This window comes from Lissotriton vulgaris, chromosome 3_1 (genome assembly GCF_964263255.1).
Source record: "Lissotriton vulgaris chromosome 3_1, aLisVul1.2, whole genome shotgun sequence".
NCBI classification, from domain to species: domain Eukaryota; kingdom Metazoa; phylum Chordata; class Amphibia; order Caudata; family Salamandridae; genus Lissotriton; species Lissotriton vulgaris.
Genome location: NC_141689.1, coordinates 1,040,560,257 through 1,040,584,156, shown reverse-complemented (window position 1 = coordinate 1,040,584,156; position 23,900 = coordinate 1,040,560,257). Strand labels below are relative to the sequence as shown.

The following is a 23,900-nucleotide window of genomic DNA, read 5'->3' as shown; positions in this document are numbered from 1 at the left end:
CTAAAATAGGAATGTCCAATAGTTTGAGGACGTGCGCAGGTATAGGATCTAGGGGTGAACCTGATTTTATGCTACTCAAAGCAGTCCTGAAGGCAAGAGTGTCTATTGGTTGCCATGATCTGATTTCCTGTTTCATAGGGGACTCTTGTTGATCATCTGTAGAAGATGTAGAGGGGCAGAATGACCGTCAGAGAAGCGTCTGATAGCCAGCTATTGATTCTATAATGATCCTCAGTTGTAATTTTATCTATATCAAAACCTGGGTTGGATCTGGTTAGTTGTTCATCCAGATCTTTTATATGTTGTTTTTTCCATTTTCTGAGCCACATTTCTGATTTTTTAAGATTTTTGTGAACAGGAGCCCAGATGATAAATTTGCTAAGAAAATGGTCCGACCATACAATGGGTAGTGTCGACTCCCATTTAATGCGATCAAAATCAGCAAATATCGGGTCTAGTAGATGGCCGGCTTGATGGGAGGGGCCAGAGTTCCACAGGTGGATATTTAATGCCTTCAAATCTGAGAGAAAGTTAGCAATCATCGGGCATTTAAGGTCTTCTAAATGTAGGTTTAGATCGCCTAAGATGGTAAACATGGAGGCCTCCAGTAAGAGAGGTGCTGAAAGATCAGGTAGGGCAGCCACCCAATACCCTGCTGCCCCTGGGGGGCTATATATTAGAAGTCCTGTGAGTGTTATTTGAGGAGTTAGTGTGAGTTTAAAAAGTCCTGCTTCGCAGTTACCTAGTTTCGTGTCTGTCCATTTGCATTGGAATATATTTTTAAAAATGACACAGATGCCTCCTCCTCCTTGGTACATATAAGCCAGTGAGCCCAGCCTTGGAGATTTACAAGACCCAAGCAAGGGCTGCTGCTCTCTATGGTGGGGAGTTGTGGGGGCATTTATGTGGGTCTGCTATTGCCAAAACAGAAACTAAATTTTTAAGGCAGTTGCTGACACTCCCTCAGAGTACCCTGCTCCTCCCACTAAGGTTAGATTTAGGACTTGGCCCAATAGAAGATGAGCTAGCAGTAAAGCCCCTTAGGTTCTGGTGCAGGCTATGGACAACAACAGATTTGTTACACTACAGGTAAGAGCTTAAGCAGATATTAAGTTATAATAGCCCCGCATAAATTCCCTGGTTGGCATTTATAAAACATGAATTTTCAACACTAGGCCTACTCGCCCTGTGGGACAATCCGGAAAGTGGCTGCCGTTAAGTTTCGCGCAAGTCACTAACTCGGATTGTTATGGAAAAAAACCTCAATTCTGTTATCTGTGCCTCTAATGTTGGTACTCTGACTAAATATTTTTTAGCTTTCAAAAATTCTTACTCATTCGAGAATTTTATGGATGTTGTTTTTCCGATTTTAGCAAGGAAACATTTTTTACAATGGAGATATGGCACCTTAACTCTAAAAGCATTTACTAGTAAATGGACAGCCTCTACCGATAAATCATGCCCAGGATGCAGCTATGACACAGAGGATGAACTTCATGTTCTCTTCTTCTGCCCAGCTTACATCAAACCTAGGAAGTTTTGGCTGGTTTCACTCTGCAAAAATTTAGGTTTTAAACATTGTTTACCTGCTTTTAGAATTTTTAAGACTGACACATCCAGTTGTATTGTATTTGCACTTTTCAATTATTTGTTAGCCATGTGGTCCAAGCGTCGCCAATTAATTGATGTCGAACTCTAAGGATCATTTACTTTGAATCAAATTTCACATGCAAAGATGTAAATGTTTCCATGGATTTTATCATGTTAATGTAAATGGATTTTATATATAATGCTCTTATCACATTTTTCTCTGCACTCTTTTATGGCCAGAATGGCCGAAATAAAGAATTTTTGAATTGAATTGGTAGCTATTATAAAGGTGAGGAATCTGCACTTAAAAGTATCCAACAGAGTTACTTGACTTCTAAATCACTCTTTCCGGTGGTGGTTAGTCTAGTTAACCACAGATTCTTCACTGCCTTTCCACGTCCCCATTCTGTGGAATTACCTTTTTTCACATCTCAAATGGTCCCAAGGTAATTTGTATTTTCATGATGAAACATTAAAAAATGCAAACTTTTACCTAGCATCTTTCCGGTGTTGATATATCTGTATTTGGAACTTTGTCTTTCTCTGATGTAATGTACGGTTTTAATGATAAAACACACCATCAGTACAAATAAGAAAATTGGCAAAACAAATATATATATTTCTGCTCAAATTCCTTCGTTCTCCAACAAAGAATTCTCCGCACTCACGGGTAAATTTTAACAGGTTGCTTTATTCAGACAAGACAGACGCCCTCGCGTTTCGGCATTCAGCCTTTCTCGATGTCAATAACCCTCAGACATCGTCATGTTTTTAAACATACCTTAAGGTAGAGGAAGGACTACTGGCTAGCTGACTATAACCAGCGCCATCTTACAGTGGTGAATATTTACAGTGATGAATCAACTTACAAGCACATTTACTGTTTTAAACGTGCATTTACCACCTTTTGCATAAGTGTTATCGAAAGTGATTATACAAGAATTGTAACCACATCACATGTACATTTTTAGTACTCAATGTCGATTAACTTATTTAGCAAACAAAAAATTGTGCCGTGTATCGGCAATTGTCCTTCCCTACCTACATTCAAGTACGTTTGTCCAAAGAATTAAATAAATCAACCATATGCTATTTATAACTACTATACATTATATACATTTTTTTCATTAGTATTCTCTGATTGGCATTGCCATAAATCTTTAAATCGAATTCATTTGTTTCATGATATTACAAGGTTCTCATAACTTCAATATATATATATATATATATATATATCACAGCTCCGTTGCACCAAAGTAACCGGGTCACTCACAGACGGTTGCCTCTCGTGGTGGCGCTCCACGTCACAAATTGCCGCTCCGATTATCTCTTGTTTCTCAAGAAAGAAAATCCGGCACTCACAGGGGAAGTGTTCAGGTTAGTTTAATTTCAAACACTCAGCAGACAAACGCGTTTCGGTTTTTCTTCGTCAGTGTCTACCATTGACACGGAAGGAAGCAAGTTTAAAAGCATTTCGTCACATTTAGGCATGTATATAGAAAGAGGACTGATGTTTAGCCCCGTGAGAGAATTATTTACATAGTATATTACTGTTTTCTTTACATTTCTCAAAACACTTTTAAAGGCAGTATGGTTGAAATTCAATTTACGATTTCACACAAGTTAAATAAACAATTCCTGAAATTATTTACATTATGTACACATTTGTTTGTTATTATTGAGTTGCCCTTTTCTGTGTTGTGGGTTTTATTAAGCAGTGGATCGGCATTGCTCACGGGGTTTCTAACTAGATAATACTTTCAGAGTCTATGCTTTTCCCAAATGAGATGCTAGTTCTTCGTTCCTGTTCAATCCCAAAGGGGCCTTTGTTTGGAGGTCTATTATGTAACGGGATTCTAGCCTTCTTAATCTCCGTAATCTATCTCCACCCCTTGGATCTCCTGGTATGTGGTCCAAAGCAAAATATTGCAAAAGTTCTCTGTTGCTATTGTGTTTTAGGGCAAAGTGTTTCGCTACAGGATAGTTGAAGTCCTTATTCATGATTGCACGTTGGTGCTCCAGTATGCGTAACTTGACATTCTTCACTGTACTGCCTATGTATTTAAGTCCGCATAGGCACAGTAGGCAGTACACGACATGGGTGGTATTGCATGTGAGAAACTTAGATATTCTCCCTTTCTGTCCTGACCCTGGTATTTCAAATGTTGTTCTCCTTTTACTTTTTTCGCAGGCCTTGCATTTTCCGCAAGGGAAAAATCCTGGCATATCCTTGATTCTTCCTGTGGTTGTTGTTTTTTCAGGCAAATGACTGTGTACAATTTTATCCTTGATGGATCTTCCTTTCTTAAAGGTAATTAAAGGAAAAGCTGGAATTTCTTTTCCTATAATTTGATCCGTCTTCAAGATATGCCAGCTTCTCTTCAGTATATTCCTCAGATGATTTGAGTCCTCTGAGAAAGTGGTAATCAATCTGAATGTTCCCTCATGTTTTTCTATCTGTTTGGTTTTTTTGGTTTTTTCTTTGAGTAGTTGGTCTCGGGGAATTCTCTCTACTCTTTTCAGGGTATTTTCTAAGAGTATTTTATTATATCCCCTTGCTTGGAACCTACTGATGCTGTCGCTTGCGGCCCTTGCAAAGTCTGTGTCCCTAGAGCAATTCCTCTTAATTCTGAGAAGTTCTCCGTAGGGGATACTTCTGATCAGGGTCGGGGGTGACTGCTTTCGGCATGTAAAACCGAATTACTGGCTGTTACTTTCCTAAACAGTTCTGTTTCAATTTTGGTACCTGTCAAGTTCACTTTTAAATCCAGATAGTTTACTGTTGATGCATTAATATCAGCTGTAAAATTCAGATTAAGTTCATTCGTATTCAAATGTGCCACAAACTCTTCTGCCGAAGTTACTGACCCCTCCCAAACAAGGAAGAGGTCATCGATGTACCTGTACCAAACTTTTAGGTTTCCTGCCCATTTTTCGAAGCCCGGGCTCCGGGTAACCTGCTCCTCCCACCAGCCCACGAATAAATTTGCGTAGCTGGGGGCGAAGCAGGTTCCCATCGCCGTCCCGGTGACTTGCCTGTACAATTGTCCTTGAAATAGAAAAATATTGTTAAAAAGACAATATTCTATAAATTCTAGTAACATTTTACTATGTTTTGTGAATTTCATAGGTCTTTTGTCAAGGAAGTACTTGATTGCTAATAGTCCCTGATGATGATCCATGCTCGTATAGAGGCTGGTAATGTCCATTGTTATTAGTATGTAAGATGGATTGCATTTCACATTTTCTATTTTATTTACAAAGTCTTTAGTATCCCTGATGTAGGACTGCAATTGTAAAACACTTTGAAAAAGAAAATGATCGATGTAAATGGACATATTTTCAGATACACTTCCTATGGAAGAAACTATCGGTCTTCCCGGTGGATTTCTGCTATCCTTATGTATTTTAGGTAACTGGTAGAAGGTGGGCACAGTTGGGTTGTTATTTTTCAAAAAGAAATACTCCTCAGTATCCAGCATGTCATTGCTGTGCCATTTATTTACCAGTGTTTGAAACTTCACAATACTTTCATCATATGTCTTTCTGGTTGTTTTCTCGTATGATGTTCTGTCCTCCAATTGTCTGTATGCTTCTTGGCAATACTGTTCTCTTGACATCACCACGATGTTGCCACCTTCATCTGATGGCTTGCAGATAATGTCTTGATCATTGTCTAAGGCTTTTAAGATTTCTCTTTGTTCCTTTGTCATGTTTGGTATTTACTTTTTCATTTTCTTTTGTCGTGCTCTGAATTTTACCAAGTCTTTTGTCACAGCCTCTGAGAAGGCGTCGATTGCATCATAAGGCATTATCGGTACGAACAGTGAGGGAGGTTTAAAGTGTGTCGTTGGTGCTTCTTGTTCGACTCCTATCCTTCTAGTTTTTTGCGTGATAGATTCTGTTTCTTTTTCACCAGCATTTTCATCTGTTCTTAATTCCTCCAAGATCTCCCAAGTTGTGATGTCGTCCGTTGTAAGGATGTCTGTTTCTCGTGATTTCAATTGTCTATTTTCTTTCATTGTTGGTTTTAATTTGAAATATTTATGTAGTTTCATTTTCCGCACAAAGGTAAAAAGGTCAATCCTGGTTTTTGTGAATTCAAGTCTTTCATTAGGGCAAAATGATAGGCCAAGTTTCAGAGTTTTTTCTTCTAGAGGTGAGAGAGTTCTGTTAGTCAGGTTTACGATTGTTAAGTTATCCTGACCTTCTACCATTTCGCTCCTCGTTTGCTCCTCGTGATCCTGGGAGTGGTATTGCTCTGACCTCTGCCTCTGCCCCTTTCAGCCCCCTCTTCGGGTTCTTCGGTTACTTCTGGGGGTTTGCTTTTTCCCCCTCGGAGCCAAGTTGCCCGGACTAGATCGTATTCCATGTGAAAAGGGGTTTTCTCATGCGATGTGCTTGCCATTTCATCTCCGGATTGCTCGTTTTCGGTTACTTCCGATTCAGATGTTTCTACTCTTGGCAAGGCTGTACGGGAGGCTCTCTTTTTGTTCATCTCTTTACGGGGAGCATCGAATTTTTTTGCGAATGTTAAAATTCTCCCTAGAGAATAGTCTCTTTCATCCCTCTCGTATTTTTCTTGTTTCCTTTGACGGATTTTCAATTCATATTTCTCTAGTCGTTTTCTCATTTCAGATCTTAGTTCATCCTTTCTTGGTGTGTTTGTATCTTTATTTATTTCATCCTCCAATGATTTAATCTCATTGATCGCCTTCTCTCTGTCGCTCCATGCGAACTGTATCAACAATTTCAACATACCTTGACTGGATAGGGCTGTATGCTCTGCCCATAGTTCCAACAGTCGAGGATCTGGATTTTCGTATGCCGGGACAATGTATATTCTAAGCCCTCTCGGCACTCTGTCAACATCCACGTAATTTTGTAGGGAGGTGGCTTCCCACCACTTTCTGATCTCCCTTTCACGCAATCTCTCAAGTTTGGTAAAGAGATTGCTCAGCGAATCTTTGCCATCACTGTTTCTTTTCTCATTTGGTTTTGCACCCTCTGTCTCTTTCTGGCGTTTTTGAAACATGCCGAGTGCTGCTTCCTGCCGAGCCTTGTCACCAAACATTTCATCATCCATAGTTTGGTCTTGGGTAATGGATTGTGTCTACACTCCCCCTTCGTCTTGCCTCTCACACTTGCATTCAGCACACCTACACGCACTCGAGCTTACCCGGTAGTGAAGCCTCACTGTCTCGGGTTGCTCCTCTCGGCGTGGTCTTCGGTATTGCTCCGTTTGGTGAGCGCGGTGCCCCGTTTTGTATTCCACAGCTCCGTTGCACCAAAGTAACCGGGTCACTCACAGACGGGTGCCTCTCGTGGTGGCGCTCCACGTCACAAATTGCCGCTCCGATTATCTCTCGTTTCGCAAGAAAGAAAATCCGGCACTCACAGGGGAAGTGTTCAGGTTAGTTTAATTTCAAACACTCAGCAGACAAACGCGTTTCGGTTTTCCTTCGTCAGTGTCTACCATTGACACGGAAGGAAGCAAGTTTAAAAGCATTTCGTCACATTTAGGCATGTATATAGAAAGAGGACTGACGTTTAGCCCTGTGAGAGAATTATTTACATAGTATATTACTGTTTTCTTTACATTTCTCAAAACACTTTTATAGGCAGTATGGTTGAAATTCAATTTACGATTTCACACACTAATTTCAGACAAGTTAAATAAACAATTCCTGAAATTATTTACATTATGTACACATTTTTTTGTTATTATTGAGTTGCCCTTTTCTGTATATATATATATACAGGTGCATATTTCATTTTGGAAAGTTTCCGCTTAGTGATACTTCCTATGCATCTATCTACATCCATGTACATTCATATATACATATCTACAACTAGCGGTCTGTTATTTCAATTACAGTTTACACATTACAATTTATTCATGTACCAATGTGTACCATCATTTCCTCGCCACTGTTCATACCTCAAGGTGTTTTTGTGTGGAGGTCAATGATATATCTAGACTCAAGTCTACGCAGTTTCTTAAGTCTATCCCCCCTCTGATGTTATCGGGGACTGAGTCTAGACCATAGCATAACAGCTGATTCCGGTCACTTTTATGTTTATCTGCAAAGTGTCTTGCGACAGGGTATGCTTGGTCCACCTTATCAATTGCTCTCATGTGCTCTAGTATCCTGATTTTAAATGGATGCACCGTGCTACCAATGTATTGGAGCCCGCATGGGCACACAAGACAATACACCACATACGGCGTACTGCAGGTAATAAATTTGTTAATTTTTTTCACCTTGCCTGTGTCTTGTATGGTGTATGTGAGAACCCTTTTGCTGTTACTGCAAGCTTTGCACTTGTGACACGGAAAAAACCCCCTCATGTCTTTTAGGGTGGTGGTTTTGGGTGGTTATTTTCTCTAGGTGGCTACGTACCAATTGGTCACGGATAGATCTCGCTTTCCTAAATGTGACCAGGGGGAAATTAGGGACATCCTCACCTATCACATTATCTGCTTTTAAAATATGCCAGTTTCTTCTTAGCATATGTTTCAGGTGATTTGCTTCCGCAGAATATGGGGTGATTAGTCTAAATCTGCCTGTTTCCGTTTTTTTATCTTTTCTCCCATCTAACAGACTCTCCCTGGTCATAGCTTTTACCTTGCACAGTGTTTTTTTTCAATGAAATGGGATTATACCCACGAATGACAAATCTGGCCATACAATCATTGGCTGCCTCATCAAAATCACAATGACGTGTGCAATTTCTTCTTAATCTGAGTAATTCCCCATAGGGGATACTTTGCACAAGTTTAGGTGGATGACTGCTGGTTGCATGGAGTATTGAGTTTCCAGCAGTAGTTTTTCGATACAGCGATGTTTCATTCTGCCCAACAATAATCTGCACTCTAAGGTCCAGATAGTCCACAGAACATGGGCTAATAGTTCCTGTGAAATGCAGATTTAAATTGTTGTTATTCAGGATTGTGATGTAATTGCGGGCAGTTTGTTCAGTCCCTTGCCAAATGATAAACAAATCATCGATATATCGATGCCATTTTATCACTCTACCACTTGACATCTCGTCCCTGTGGGTTCTGGGCACCTGCTCCTCCCACCAGCCAACGCACAAGTTCGCATAGCTGGGAGCGAAGCAGGTGCCCATCGCCGTACCAGATACTTGTTTGTAGTATGTAGTTTCGAACAGGAAGATGTTATTGTTCAAACAGAATTGCAAGAACTCCATTAACATGCAGTTATGTTCAGCATATCTCAGTTGTCTTTTTTTCAGATATACATTAACTGCCTCAATTCCCTTCGAATGTTCAATACAAGTATAAAGACTTGTTATGTCTAGGACGACAAGTAAATAGTCGGATTGCCATTTCACATTTTGAATTTTGGTTAAAAAGTCCTTGGTGTCTTTTACGTAGGAGTCTAACTTTTTTACCAAGCTCGCCAAGTAGAAATCAAGAAACTTGGAAACATGTTCTGTTAGCCCCTGGACCGAAGAAACAATAGGTCTTTCAGGTGGGTGCATATATATATATATATATATAAAGATATATATATATATATATATATTTTTGTCCAAATGCTCCAGTAAGGTTTAATTCCTTCATTTATTTACATTACGAAGGTGATTTAACATCCGTAATTTTTCTTGTTTGCCTGCCGACTCGTTTCTGAGCTGTCTGCTCTTTCTTCTTGGGCAAAATGGTGATGCGGTATTGTGAGGCTTATACAATCCCATGCCTCAGCTGCCTTTAGTAGTAACTGCTTCAGGTGTGTTAGCTTAGTAGCTTTTCATCACTTACAATGAGTCCTGGGACATGTATTTTTAGTCAGCCATTAGAAACGCCCTCAGTGGGTACCGCAATGTCATATTAATTAAACAAGATCACAGCAGTTCAATCCACTGCCCCTGCGATATTTAGAGCACTCCAGTGTGCCCCGGACTGTAATTTCACCTTCGTTCGTGTCACAATCTGCTGTGCCATCTCCAACCTCGGAAATTTCCGATCTGGCGGCCCCTTTCTCCATCGGCTCCCTCCTCTCTTCCAAGGTGGTGCTTTTCCCACGGCGAAGCTGCCGTGTGAATAATTTTTTTGTCCAAATGCTCTGCAGCAGAAAAGCACTCAGCAGCAGTAAGGTTTAATTCCTTCATTTATTTGTATTAGGAAGGTGATTTAACATCCGTAATTTTTCTTGTTTGCCTGCCGACGCGTTTCTGAGCTGTCTGCTCTTTCTTCTTGGGCAAAATGGCGATGATGTATTGTGAGGCTTATACAATCCCATGCCTCAGCTGCCTTTAGTAGTTACAGCTTCAGGTGTGTTAGCTTAGTAGCTTATCATCACTTACAATGAGTTCTGGGACATGTAGTTTTAGTCAGCCATTAGAACCACCCTCAGTGGGTTCCGCAATGTCATATTAATTAAACAAGATCACAGCAGTTCAATCCAATGCCACTGCGATATTTAGAGCACTCCAGTGTGCCCCTGAATGTAATTTCACCTTCGTTCGTGTCACAATCTGCTGTGCCATCTCCAACCTCGGAAATTTCCGATCTGGCGACCCCTTTCTCCATCGGCTTCCTCCTCTCTTCCAAGGTGGTGCTTTTCCCACGGCGAAGCTGGCGTGTGAATACTTTTTTTGACCAAATGCTCTGCAGCAGAAAAGCACTCAGCAGCAGTAAGGTTTAATTCCTTCATTTATTTGCATTACGAAGATGATTTAACTTCCGTAATTCTTCTTGTTTGCCTGCTGACGCGTTTCTGAGCTGTCTGCTCTTTCTTCTTGGGAAAAATGGCGATGCGGTATTGTGAGGCTTATACAATCCCATGCCTCAGCTGCCTTTAGTAGTTACAGCTTCAGGTATGTTAGCTTAGTAGCTTATCATCACTTACAATGGGTTCTGGGACATGTAGTTTTAGTCAGCCATTAGAAACACCCTCAGTGGTTTCCGCAATGTCATATTAATTAAAGCTGAAGCCTTTTGTCCATTCCACCCCCCCTCCCCACCGAAACGATCCCTGGCTCGGGATGCGTTGCTGTGTCCATGTAAGTGGGTGTGGGCTCGGCGCTGACCAACATTGTCTCTTACCCCTACAACAACAACATTACCCACCCTCTCAACTCCTCCCCCCCTCCCGCCGCTCAGATCCCCTCTCCCGGTGTGGCAATAATAGCTACTAAACGTCTATGGATGCGTAACCAGCTGTGCTTTCTAATGTGGAGCGTCTGCATTCCTGTGGAATTCGTCCACCAGCCGAAGAACCTTGAGATATTTAGGGCAGGAGAGTTCATTAAATTCTTCAAACAAAAGAGAGACCAAAGGTTGCCAAGTTTCAATGAAGGAGTCTCGAGTCTGAGTGAGAGATGCTTGTATTCTTTCCATGCCCAGTACATACCAGAGCCTGTGGAGCCCCCGTATGTGTGGGTGTTCTTGTGGTGCTCCAAAGTGACAGGATGTGGTGTATCGGTGCCCCCATCACTAGCCCCACTTGCTTTCCTCTGAGTGATTAGAGTGGGAATGTGATTTTGTTAGGGAGGCCCAAAAGTGTATAGGCCGGAAAATGCGGGATTTCTGTTTCAAAGTGTGAATCTATGTCGCGGAGCACCCTCACCCAGTATTCTTGCACCTCGATACATTCCCATAGTATGTGGGTTAAGGTTCCTATCTGTCCGCAACCCCTCCAGCATGATGGGTCTCAGCATGGATTGCTTTGGTGGAGCCGTGCTGGCGTTAGGTGCCAATAGTATCCAATTTTAACAGCCGATTCCTTGCTTGCTACATTTCTAGCCGTGTGGTGTGCCCTGAAGTATATGTCCTGCCATTCCTTGTCTGAGAGGGAGTGTCCAAGTTCTCGCTCCCAGCGTCTCTGACCAGCAGAGCGTATGGTGGCGAGGGGTGGACTTAGCATTTTATATATGTCCGTAATCACATGTCTATCCGACTGTTTCGTATGGAGCCATTTCTCGTAAGTCCTTAGATATCTGCTCACTTGAGGTAGCACGTCGCTGCTAGTCAGCCAGTGTCTGATCTTGAAGTATTGGAAACGCTGAATCGCAGGAAGGATGTAGGTCTCCTGCAAGGTTCGCTGTTGTAGGAAGCCTGTTAAGTCGAACAGGTGGCCCGCCGATCTGCATTCTGAGGATCGCCATTGTGGGAATGACCCTGGGGCCAACCCGGGTTCGAAGGCCGGGTTGTCAAACAGGGGTGTCAGCGTAGACGGAAAAGTGGTGAGGCCGTTGGCGATCGCCCCTTTGTCCCACACCTGCAACACTGTACGCGTGATAGGTGACCTTTTGATGTAGGGGGGTCTATCAGGGCGTTTCAGGAAGGGAACCTTCCAGAGTGACATCTGGGCCATCACGCGGTCCTGGAATAGCCATCTTTTTTCAGAATCTGGGCGATTCCATTCCAGAAGGTATCGAAGTTGAGCTGCCTGAAAGTATCTAAGGACGTCGGGAATACCCAAGCCTCCTTCTGCGGTGGTCCGCTTGGCCAGAACCCTGTGTAGTCGGGGACGCTTGCCGGCCCATACAAATTGTGTATGGTATCTTGCAATTTCTTGAGCATACCTATCAGTGGCGTTACCGGGATGGTCTGAAATAAATACAGGACTTTACACAGCAGAGACATCTTGATCGTCGCCACCTGTTCTAGCCAGGAGAGGGGCTTCCGGCGCCACCTCGTAAGGTCGCCGTGTAGCTGAGAGAGTAGTGCTGCATAGTTCTGCTTGACGGTCTGTGCCGTGGAAGGTGTCCGCGAAATGCCCAGGTAGGGCAGTGACATCCAAGAAGATAATCCCCCGAACTTCTGGGGGTTGTCTTTGGCGGTGTGGATGTTGTGCCCCAGTGGCAGAATCAATGATTTCCCAACATTCATTTTGAAACCGACACCTTCCCAAACGCTTCCATCTCTGCCAGGAACGCCGGGATCGATCTTGAGGGGCTCTCTAATGCCGCGAGGATGTCGTCTGCATACAGACTTATAGTTTGTGCTTCCCCGCCAAATTTGATACCGCTAATGGCCGGGTTGTACCTGATCTTCTACGCAAAGGGCTCTATGTACAGAGCAAACAGCAGGGGTGAGAGGGGGAACCCCTGCCTGGTGCCTCTACGAATATCAAATGGCCGGGAACACACCCCATTGACTCGGATTACCGCTTGGGGGGCAGCATAACAACCAGCGACCCAATTGCAGAAGCGTTCTCCCACTCCAAACCGAGCTAAGGTTTTATCTAAGTACCTCCAGTCGACCCTGTCGAACGCCTTCTCGGCGTCGACTGAAAGGAGGGCCGCGTCTTCATCGTTAAAATGTGCCTTGTCTATGATGTGGAGTATGCGCTTGGTGTTGTCTGCCCATTGCCTGTTCGGAATAAAACCTGCCTGGTCAGGTTCGATGATACCTGGCAGGCATGGACCCAATCTCGCTGCCAGAATGTTAGTGAATATTTTAAGGTCGAGATTTAGCAGGGAGATGGGTCTGTAAGCCCCGCATTGAGACGTGTCTTTGCCCGGTTTTGGTAGAACAATAACGTCCGCCACTAGCATTTCTTGGGGAATGGAGTCCTGTCCCTTGAAGGAGTTGAATAGCCTGACCAGGAGTGGCACGATCAACGGGCAGAATGACTTGTAGAAGCCCGCCGAGAATTCGTCGAGGTCCGGAGCTTTGAGCGGTTGAAGCCGAGCTATTGCCGAGACCACCTCATTTAACCTGATTGGGACCTCCAGCGAACGCGCATTAGCCTCATTGAGGGGCGGGATCGCCGCTGTTTCTAGGTATGCCTCCCCAGCCCTCGGGTGCAGGGCGGGTTCCACCGCGTACAGCGAAGCGTAAAATGACCGGAACGCTTCTGCTATCTGCTCGTCCCCCTGCACTGTTTGACCCCCTGGGTCTTGAATAGACAAAACCCTAGAGCATAGGACTTTGGCTTTCAGTTTGCTTGCCAGCAAGCGCCCTGTCTTGTCTCCACCCACATAGTATGTGTGGTGGAGGCAAAGCGCCGCGTATTCGGCGCGGTCTAGATCCAGGCTCGCCAGTTGGGCCCTAGCCGCTTTTAGTTTTCGCCAGATCCTGGGGACCCCTGTCCTGCTGTGGGCCCTTTCAAGTTCGAGCACCTGGTCAGAGAGCGTCTGGCGTTTGTCTCTGAGTTCCAGGGCTTCTGCTGCGGCCACAGCGATTAGGTCCCCACGTACCACCGCCTTCAGCGCCCCCCATATCGCCGTTAGCGGAACTTCTGGGTCGTCATTCGTGTGTAGGTAGTTGGTAATGCGTGTAGTGAGCTGTTGTTTGACCCCCTTACGTTTTAGAAGGGTTTCTTTGAGGCACCATCTACCTGGTCGTGCTTGAAGTCGCGGGACCTTTAAGTGCAAAGTCAGTACCTCGTGATCAGAGAGTGCAGCTGGGACTACCTCAATGTCAGTGGCCAAGGGTGCCACCTCAGTTGACCCCAGAAAGTGGTCTATTCAGGCATAAGTGCGGTGTACATGAGAGACAAAGGTATATCCCAGGGTGTTAGGGTAGGACTCCCTCCATGAATCTAAAAACCCTCTGCTGGTCAGCGATTGTCTCCCGTCTTTGGATATCGCCTCCGTGGAACCAAACCGTTCTCCCGACCTATCTTTGTCTGGGTCCATCACCAAGTTAGTGTTGCCACCCACCAAAGTAGCCTTCGTGTCGGAAGTCAGAACTTCTGCCATGCTCCCTCTGAGAAAGGGTTCTTGATGGGAATTAGGGGGCGTATATGGACCCTATGACCAACGCCAACCCTCCCACCTGGATTTGGTATGCTAGGAGCCTCCCCTTGATTTCTGCCACCTTGTCTCCCACTTGGCCCCTGAAGTGACGTTTCTTTGGCGGCCTCCATGATGGCTGTGGCTCTTTATCATGAGATGATGTCGACATCCGGTTTAGTGTGTGGCCCGTTGGGACGTCTGCGGCGGACCCTCTGCCAGCCTCCCTTGGTGAAGTCTCTTGCGGGTTTTGGTGGCGGAGATTCTTCTGACAAGTCTATGACCAGCAGGACGCAAGTGTCTTGCAGCGACCTCAGCTGTTGTAGGGCTCCATTCCACTTGAAAATCAGCCAGAACGGGGGGCCCCAGGAGTATGGGATCTCCTTGCTGCGTAGAAAATCTGTGGCCACTTTGAATGCTTTGCGCTTCTGCAAGGTGATAGCAGAGTGGTCCTGAAAGAGGGCCACTGGGTGGCCCTGGAATCGGAGGGGCTGTTTCAGGCGGGCCTCCCTGAGTATCCGTTCCTTGAGGGGGAAGTCCGGCAAGAAAGCCCGGATATCCGGGGGTGGGGCCGGTGAGTGTCTTGGGAGCCCCACTCTGTGAGCTCTGTCGATCCTGACTTCAAGGTCTTCTGCTTCCCCTAGGACTTCACGGAACAGGGCTTGTAAGTAGCTGGTGATGTCCGCCCCTTCCTCTTTGAGAGGGACCCCCCCCCCGGACCCGTATGTTGTTCCGTCGGGAGCGGTTTTCCAAGTCCTCCGCGTGTGCCTGCAGGTCCAGCTGCTGGTCCTGTAAACGCAGGACTTCTTGCTGTAGTTGTTCTATCTCGTCGCTCCTGGTTTGGTCTGCGTCTTCAATAGCGACCACCCGTTCTCCTAGACTGTCCACCTCTCGCCTGATCTCCCTGACCTCCCCAGCCCCTTCTTTTTTCAGCGTTTGGAAGTTGTCTCTGAGGGAGTTAAATAAGGACTCTAGGAATAACTTGGTGATGGGCACGTTTTCTCCTGCTGGGTCGGTGTGCGGCCTTGTGCTCCTCAGGGAGGACTGCCCCTTGTCAGTTTTGGTCTGGCTTTTGGAGAGCATTTGTGGGAGGGTACGATCCCCTTTCTTTCTGAGGCCTGCCATGCTCTGTCTTGTGGTGCTCCAAATAGAACTGTGAAATGCCAGGCTCTCCTCCCGGGTCCGGCACTGGCCCAGGCCGCTACACCTTCTGGCGGGTTGGCGGAAACTGATGCCGCTTGGATTTTAGGCAGCACCTTTCCAGCCCACCGTTGTGACTGGGACCGAGCCGCTCCTATCCGCCAGGCCCGCGGGGTTCGAATATCCCCTTGCTGGCGCCTTGATCTCCTGCCAACCACTGGGCTCCCCGTGTCCGTTAGGTCCTCTTACCAGCCGGCCCAGGATCCTCGATCTCGGGGAGGTCTCCCCCGGGTCACCCCACCATGCGCACAATCGATGCTAGCCAGGGCCCCTCGCAGTCTGTCCGTGGCGGTCTAGGCCGCTGCGGTCCGCCTCCTGCTGGGCCTCTCTCTGCCTTTCCCTCAGCCAACCACTCTCGGGATCCACAAAATGGCGGCACGCTGTAGAACTGAATGTCCCGGTTTCCTGTCGCTGATGACCGTGGCCCTGGCGCCTTTCTCCACGTGGGTGCCGATTGTGTAGTCTCAAGGTCCGCGGGGCCCTCAACGTTGTTGCGCCAGTGTCTGCGATATCGCACTGAGCAGGCCCACCTGGGTGAATCCGGGGCTCGCTCCTCACCTCGCCTCTCTGCTGGGCGCCTCCTGCTGCCACCCGGGCTGTCTCTCGTCCTCCAAAACCCCGCTCTGTACCTCCTTTGCTTGTGTCTCTGTTCCGCCTTGCCGCTGTCAAGCTCCTTGGGTCGGCACTCTCTTGGGAGCCTTCCCTCTTCTGGGCCTCCCTGTCTCTGGTCCGACCGGCCCGATTTCCGTCCCGGGGTCGGGGAAGCGGCTCGCTTCCGCAGGTCCCCAGCTCACAGCGCCCCAGGACCCTTCCTGAGGGACGCCGGGACCTTTCCACGGCCTGCGACTTTGGCGCTGTGCAGGGTGGGCTAAGGGGTTCCGCTGTGGCTGGGTCTGTCGCTCCTGGGGCACACTTGTCGCTTCCCCCGATGCCCGATCCAAGATGGTGGGCGCGCGCCTGGGGTTTGCGTGCGGTCTGGAATGTTGGGCCGTTTCTCTCCCGGGAGGCGTCTGGGTGCCTGCTCCCGAGCGTCGCTGCTTCCCCTCGGTCTCCGCTGCTCACTCCGTCTCTGTAGTGACCCTGGGGGGGACACAACGCTGCTAAACGGCCTTAGGTGGCGGCGGGACTGGGAGCTCACAGAACCTGCGACCGTCTACGCCGCCATCTTAGCCATGCCTTCTTGACCTTTTTTTAAATAATTTCTTAAATGTAACTTAGTAGAAACCCCAAAATGGTTAAAGAAGCCACAAAATAATCATACCATTAATTACACTTCGTGACCCCCTGAAGCTTTACTTCATTCTAATTTGTGCCTGTAGAGAATTACTGCACTAACACATATCATAAATGTTACATTTAAATTGATGGATGTTGAAACCAGAACAAAGTCTAGTCAAATCAAAGTATGCAAAATGGCATTGGACAAGCAGAGAATCCTGCATAATAGTGAACAATTGCATTCAGCAGTAGCTAAACTATCCAGATAAATATGCACACCTAAGTTTGTGCTGGTACAAAATTTGTTTGAGTAATCAGAAGCAACTGCTCAGTTGTTATGTTTACCAAAAAGTTACCTAAATCAAATATAAGAGCACTTGGTTTAGATTTAAGAGAATTCAACTACATTTCTTTACTAGCCATCCTGTTGATTCTGGTCCATAGATTGGTGTATGTTGGTAGTTACTCCAAGAGAGTCCAGGCACTAATCAATTGAGCAGGTGACAAAGGTTTTGTTTTATTCTCATTGATTTGCAAATCGTTTTCAACTTTCTACTTCATTTATGTATTTCAGTATTTCATTATTCATTGAAGATTGAACACGGTTCTCTTAAGCAGGAAATTGTACTGTTGGCACAAAGTATCATTTGGATCAGCATTTTCTCCATTTTGGAAGTAGCTAGGAATCTAGCTTTGACCTTTGGCAGGTGTGACTTTTAAAGACACAGTAGCAATGAACCCAAGCCACAGTCCTATTCTAACTGAAATAATTCACAATTATTTTGGTTTGCAGGGACCTTGAACCCACCTTTATTCTGACCCATTTGTTTACCTCAGTGAAAGGGTGAAGGATCTAAAAAGAGAAGGAGGGATTCTCCATCTCTAGAGTGTATTCAATAAAAAGGCAATATTTGCTCTGTCAAAGATCTAAGAGAAATCTATGGCACTCACATCTAGCCAAGAGTGCTTGCTCATTGGTTGCCCTTCATGCCAGCAGTAACAGCTCTAATGTGTTGTCTGTAGTCTCCAAGTCTGAATGGAATCCTGTTTGATATAGAGAATATTTCTAAGTCTCCAGTTCACCAAACAATATTTTGATATAGATTTTGATGTCCAAGATAGTGATTATACTTCTCTTTCTTGAAGCGTAGTACAAAAATTGAACCACACCAAGAAACAATATGATTGACTTTACCCAAGAGGACTTATACAGACACATAAGTAAAGCAGTCCAATTAAGCCTTTAATGATCCGCATGTTATTTACACTCTCACTAGTTCCATTTGAGATTGGGCCAGTCTTTGCCATCTCAAGATCATTGAATTCCTTATTTCAGTTCTGTTTTTGTGCACGTTAACAAACTTTTTACAGCAATTATTTCAATGCTTGCTCTTTCTTACTTCATGAACGAGATGCTTTGTATTTTATCATGTAAAGCCCTTGGAACAGAAAGGTCCATGTGGGAGCTTGTTGAAACTACTGGGATTCATGCGATGTTTATGATTTTGTGCAAACCATGGTTTGCTATTAAGCATACAGGACAAACCATTCCTGTCATTCAAATATAGTATAGGAGAAGGTACAATTTTCCTACTCTCAAAATATATTAAATGTTTGAAAAGTGATATTGATTTGGATGGGATATTTTTTTTAATTCTCTATTTTGCATTTACCTATAAACAAACAACACAAATAGAAATGTTCCATTTTACAGACCACTGTCACATTATCTTGCTCCCCTAGACTGCTCCTACAACATATTTTTGCAGTACATGGTTGTTCTTTACAAAGGCCTTCCATTATCCGCGGGTGAATTTTATTGGAATATTTAAAATGCTTTAGTAGTCACCTTAAAAAGGGATGGAATTTTAAGTCATCTTTTTCTCAATAGAATGCATTGAAGGAGGAGTGGGAGGAAGTTGTTATTGCTATCCTCTTTCTAAATCTACAGAGTAGACTTGTCATAATGTACTTCTGTTAGCGCTTTGACTACCATTTGTTTGATTTCCATTCAACTCTGAGTTCTAATGTTGTGTATGTTCTGCTTTTTAACCCATCCTCAGTTTATAGACTGGCTGTTTAATATACTGGAGAGCCCCAGGGATGCCCTTTCAGAAACATCCAGGGATCTCCTGAAAGGTAATGGCTTATCGAAATCTTTTTGAAATGTGATTTTCTCATCAGTTCTCGATTCTAGAGCAAACATATTTGCTGAAAGTTCGCTACTCAAAGTACATTTTGTCTAGCAGTGTGTTGCTTTATTACATTTGTCCTATGTTTACTAATTCAGTAACGGTCTAAAAAAATCAAAACTTTAATATCTTACTATGGTTAAATATCATGACCTTCAAAGAACTTCAGGAAATCAAATTTCCAATAAAATACTGAACAATGAGCAAGCTAGTTGCACTATGGGCGACAGCTTTGCTTTAGTATATTTCATTTGTTGTTTTAAAAAAAAATACAGATAATATTAAATGATATATGAAATGCATTAGCTTTAATCTTAAAACAAAATTGTTTCACAGTACCAGTTTCAAACCGGCTTACAGTTCTGTCACCACAGGAAGAACTTCAAGGTGCCCCATGTCATTTGAGTTATTTATCCATTCTAGGAAAGCTGCAAGTACCACATTTCATAGAAAAGTTATGGCTGGATAAACCTCTGGCAGCACTCTGTCTCAGATGGTAAGAGAAGGTGGCTCTTCTCTGGTTTTCCAAATAGAAAATACCACACTGAGGGAAGAGATGGGAACCACATTTGTGGCCCACAGGCTTTTGACTGGTTAGAAGGGCAATGGAGGTCCATAAAAAGAAGGGTGCGTAGTTTGACTAATTGGTTTACTAATAGGGGCCAAGAGAAAAGAAGGTCTTGGTAAATAATGCTTGCTCCCTGTTCAAGGACCTAATTGGGGATTTATAACTAGATATTTTGATTGTAACTCATACGTGGCTCTCATTTGAAGCCATCTCATAAGGCTTTAAGAAATTTAGAAATGTATGCACACCTGGTAAATGGACAGTTAGAGTGCCATTTTTGTATAAACAAAATAAATTACAGTTTCAGTCCGTATGTCTCTAGTGCTGGGGAGGTACTATGCGTATTTTGTAGTCAAGTTTGATTTTCTCTATTGCCAGCTATACCCATAACATATTGTCTTTCTGTTCACCACATTGTTGGGATAAAAACATTTATTATCTTCTTTTCACAGTTTCTGTATTTGAGTGATGCTCATGTTGACTACTGGAAACTTCAGTTTTTGTGTATATCCTCAAAATTTGTGACTGAGCCAATCAAGTCTTATACAGGCACTTGGATTAATTCACAGGTTGACAAGCCTAAGTCATTAAGCAGGTTGGCCACTTGAGTTGACCTTTGGGCCTACTGATTTCATTCAGACTATATCTTCAGTCCCTTTGCTCTGGGTGGACGATATTAGAGGTAATATTCAAAATCTCTCTAGACTTCATTCTACCCAAAAGCCAAACCCAGTATAAAAAGAGTTCGCAGACATTTTTTAAACTCAATGTTCACAGTTGGAGGTCCAGGATGCGCCCTAGACTGATACTACTTTTGCTGGAGCACATTCAGTTTGTACTGCCTGGTTCACTTCCCGTGTTGACCAGAGAAAGACTTTTAAACCTTAAACCAAGTGTGTGGTTAATGCTGATGTTCTGGTTTTCACATGATGTGACTGTCCAGAAATCCAGAGTGAAAAAGGTCGTCCATTAGGACCTGAAAGCCTGGGAGGACCACAGGTGTTTTTAAATCTTACAAGCCTGAGCTCAGCACATCACATCACATAACCTTTAGTTTTCAGGGTCTTAAAACTGTATTTAATCATCAAAGAGAAATAATTTTACCATCCTTATGGTATTACCAACTTCAGCAGCATCGATTAACTCAATTGCTCTAATTCAAGCTCTCCATGAACAGCTAGGATGTTTTCGAGGACAAGGCTAGCACGGCCAAGAAGGCGGACGTACTCTATCGAGGCTCTGCATCTACACCCCATTATCAACCTCTAATCCCTGATGCCAGCTCTGTCTCAGTCCCCTAGTCTCTAATCCTTATGCTTTGGGGATCTCTGTGGCGCCTGAGGGCATTGCTGTGGGTGCCATCTGCAGCCTACGCCCTTGTGTCGGACGATGGGCCCGATCCCCAGCAGTTAGTGCTGCAATCATTGGAATACCTGGCGGTACTGCCATCTGAGCGCCCTCAGCCTGCTGCTCACACTCCAGCATGATTGTCGCCGCTGGCCTGTAAACTCCCTTACTTGGACAGCTCTGGCTGGGGTCGCGGGATGCCAGACGCTGGATCTAACGGCGGTCGAGACACGGGCGGGGGTGGCCTCCCTGATGTGTGCCTCGCTGCTGAGCGTATGGCGTGTGAAGAGTCAGGCACATTGCCACAATGCAGGTGAGGAGACAAGGGATTGTGCGGTGTAGCCGCAGCATTAATTGGTGTGGCAAAGGAGCCGGGCTGGACCCGCGGGCCGGTTTTGGTTCTAGACCACCCCGCAAAGCTTGATACCTGCCCTGCCGAAGTTGCGGCGCCAGCTTGGGCAAGACCACTCTAGTGAGGGGAGCAGCTTCGGGGCTTGGGGGTCGTCCTGGCCTCAGGCCTCGCAGCACCAGTGCTAGGACTCAAGTTTTGCCATGGGCATCGGGTGGTGGGGGCAGAGATCTCCTTCGCTCTCTCTGCCAGTTAGGCTACTCGTGCTGAGAGTGATGTGCCAGCAGAGGTATCACTTGTGAGGCCACGCTAACTGAAAGAGCGACACAGTGCCTGGAGGTCGGTTCAGGCCTAGGCCAGTGGGCTCAAAATGCCTGCCTGGTGACGGAGGACATTGACTGGAGCAGTGCCACTGTAGAAGCTCTGTGTACAGGGACTGGATGCAATAATTTACTTGCAGCATACACCAAACCAGGGATGATTGATTGGGGTTGCCTGTTTACATAGTGTGCCTGCTATTGTTGATTTGAGTGTGAGGCTGTTGGTGGGGCATATGTTGGGAAGTGACAGGTGGGTTCAAAACCAGTCTTGATAAGACTCCCGCCTGAGCCTAGTTGGACTGGGAGGGGTTTGACAGTTTACCTCAACCCGGTGGGGTCTTGGCTACCCAAGTGCGTATTTGCCTAGCCACAACCGCCTGGCAGCGATTTTCCTGTAGTGTGTACAAGCAGCTTGGCCGCCACACCATAGTTTGGGCCACTGGCCACTAAAGAGACTGTTACACCCCTCACCCCAACCTGACACTTACAAAGTGAGACCCTGCTGGTGTTATCATGACAGCTTTACCTCAACCACCCTTCTGGAGACCTGTGTGTGAGTGTTTGGGTATCCTGGGGCAGGTATAACATCACACAGGGTACATAAGGAGCCTGCAACTCGAAGAAGCACTGCAAAGCACCAATAATGTTAAACAGTTAGGAGGTAGGCTGCTTATAAAACTTCACTGGACTTGCAGCATCTGGGGTGATTGACTGTGTCTCTCTAGCTGGCCGTAACATGGGATGGTTGCAGTTGACCTCTCTGGACACCCTGCGCACGGCGGCAGGACCCACAACGTATCAGATGGAGATGCCTCGAGATCTGGAACTCTGGACTTATCTGCAACAACGGAAAGCAAGTTTGAAGCCCTACTGACTGCTATAGAAAACTTCAGAACTTTCTTAGAATCGATAGTGATGTCACAGACCTGACACTGCTGAAAACAGACCACTGCAAACTTGCATACAAGGTTGCATCAACAGAGCAGACCTTGGAAGAACTCCAGCCCATGAAGTGGAACATGGATTCCTCATTGAAGTTGTTGTTGTTTCGTGTTCGCATCTTGGGAAAGTGAGACGAGGATGCTGAGGGATGGTCAAGGAGGAATTATATACGAGTAGTGGGGCTGACAGACGAAACAGAAGACCATGATGCTGTCACTTATGTAGAGGACTGGATACGTGACCTAATGCCCACATAGGCGCTTTCTCCGTACTTTATCATTGAACGTGCACACCAGGTTCCGGCACAAAGACCCCCGCCTGGCTCTCATCCCAGACCTATGGTGTTCAAGTTGCTGCACTTCCACGACAGGGATGCCGTATTGCATGAGGCAAGGAAGCTCCCGGAGGTGGTAGTGGGGAACGCGCATGTCATGTTTGTTCCAGATTACAATGCAGTGGTCCAAAAACGACGCAGCACATTCACAGCTGTGGAATGCAGGCTCTGCAACATTTGCCCTGAAATATGCACAGCTGTAACCAGCCAGGCTCCTTGCGATTTCAGATGGGGTTACACATTTCTTTGACTTGCAAGAGGACGCATGGAGATGGTTGGAGACCTACGGCCCCCATGTGGATTGCTGGTTTAGGTCGGACACCGATGTGACTGCCAGAGGCGTACGCAGGTGACACCGCAGACGTTGCATGGCAACGCGGCAGGCCCCGAAGCCTGGGGCTGTGTGGACCTGGAGCAAACTATTGCAAAGCGTCACCAGATATTGGGACATGGAGCTGCAATTGCGGAGATGTCGCCTGTTCCAAAGCCTTGATACTGAGTCACTTCACTCTTCCAGTGATGATAACTCAACTGTAACATGGCCTTATGAACAGGACTCCGTGCCACCCTCCACCCACTACCTCGCCCGCCCCTCCCTCCCTCCTCCTGGAGGTGACTTCCACCTCTCTGACTTGTGTAGCTGGCATGAGCAGCAATAACATAGATTTATTCCAGTTCATCACTATACCTGTTAGTGCCTTGAATAATGTGAAGTCATGTATGACTGTAGATTTTAGGCCGGGTCTCAATGGTATATGGTAAAGTCATTTGCAAATCGTGAGCCTATAGGGTTCTTGAGGGAGAAGTTTAGCCCTCTTTGCCATGTCAGCAGTTCTGTTGCTAAGGCATACAGAAGTGAAGAGGGAGGGTGTCCGTGACCGTCCCTTCTCCCAACATGGAAGAGGTCAGAAATTAGATAATTATGGGGAATCCAGGTGCTGAGGGTAACCAGCTTTTACAATGTGAGCATATAAAGTAATGCCTTTACCACACATCCATTACCACGCAATGCCTTTACCACATATTGCCTTTACAACGCAAGCCTGTACTGCATGTATTGCTTCATAATGCAAGCCTTTTCATCACAAGGTAAGTGTATATGTAAGGTAAGTGTGTGTGTGTGTATATA

The 23,900-nt window shown here is 45.4% G+C and overlaps 1 protein-coding gene across 1 annotated transcript in view; it reads left to right on the top strand.

Annotated features, from left to right (window-relative positions):
• FOCAD (focadhesin) overlaps window positions 1-23,900 on the top strand; it is a 1,219,893-nt gene that overhangs the window by 1,185,942 nt on the left and 10,051 nt on the right. The window contains exon 45 of the mRNA XM_086961452.1: window positions 18,783-18,858. Within this exon, the coding sequence (XP_086817578.1) occupies window positions 18,783-18,858 (76 nt within the window). The remainder of the gene's footprint in view (window positions 1-18,782; window positions 18,859-23,900) is intronic.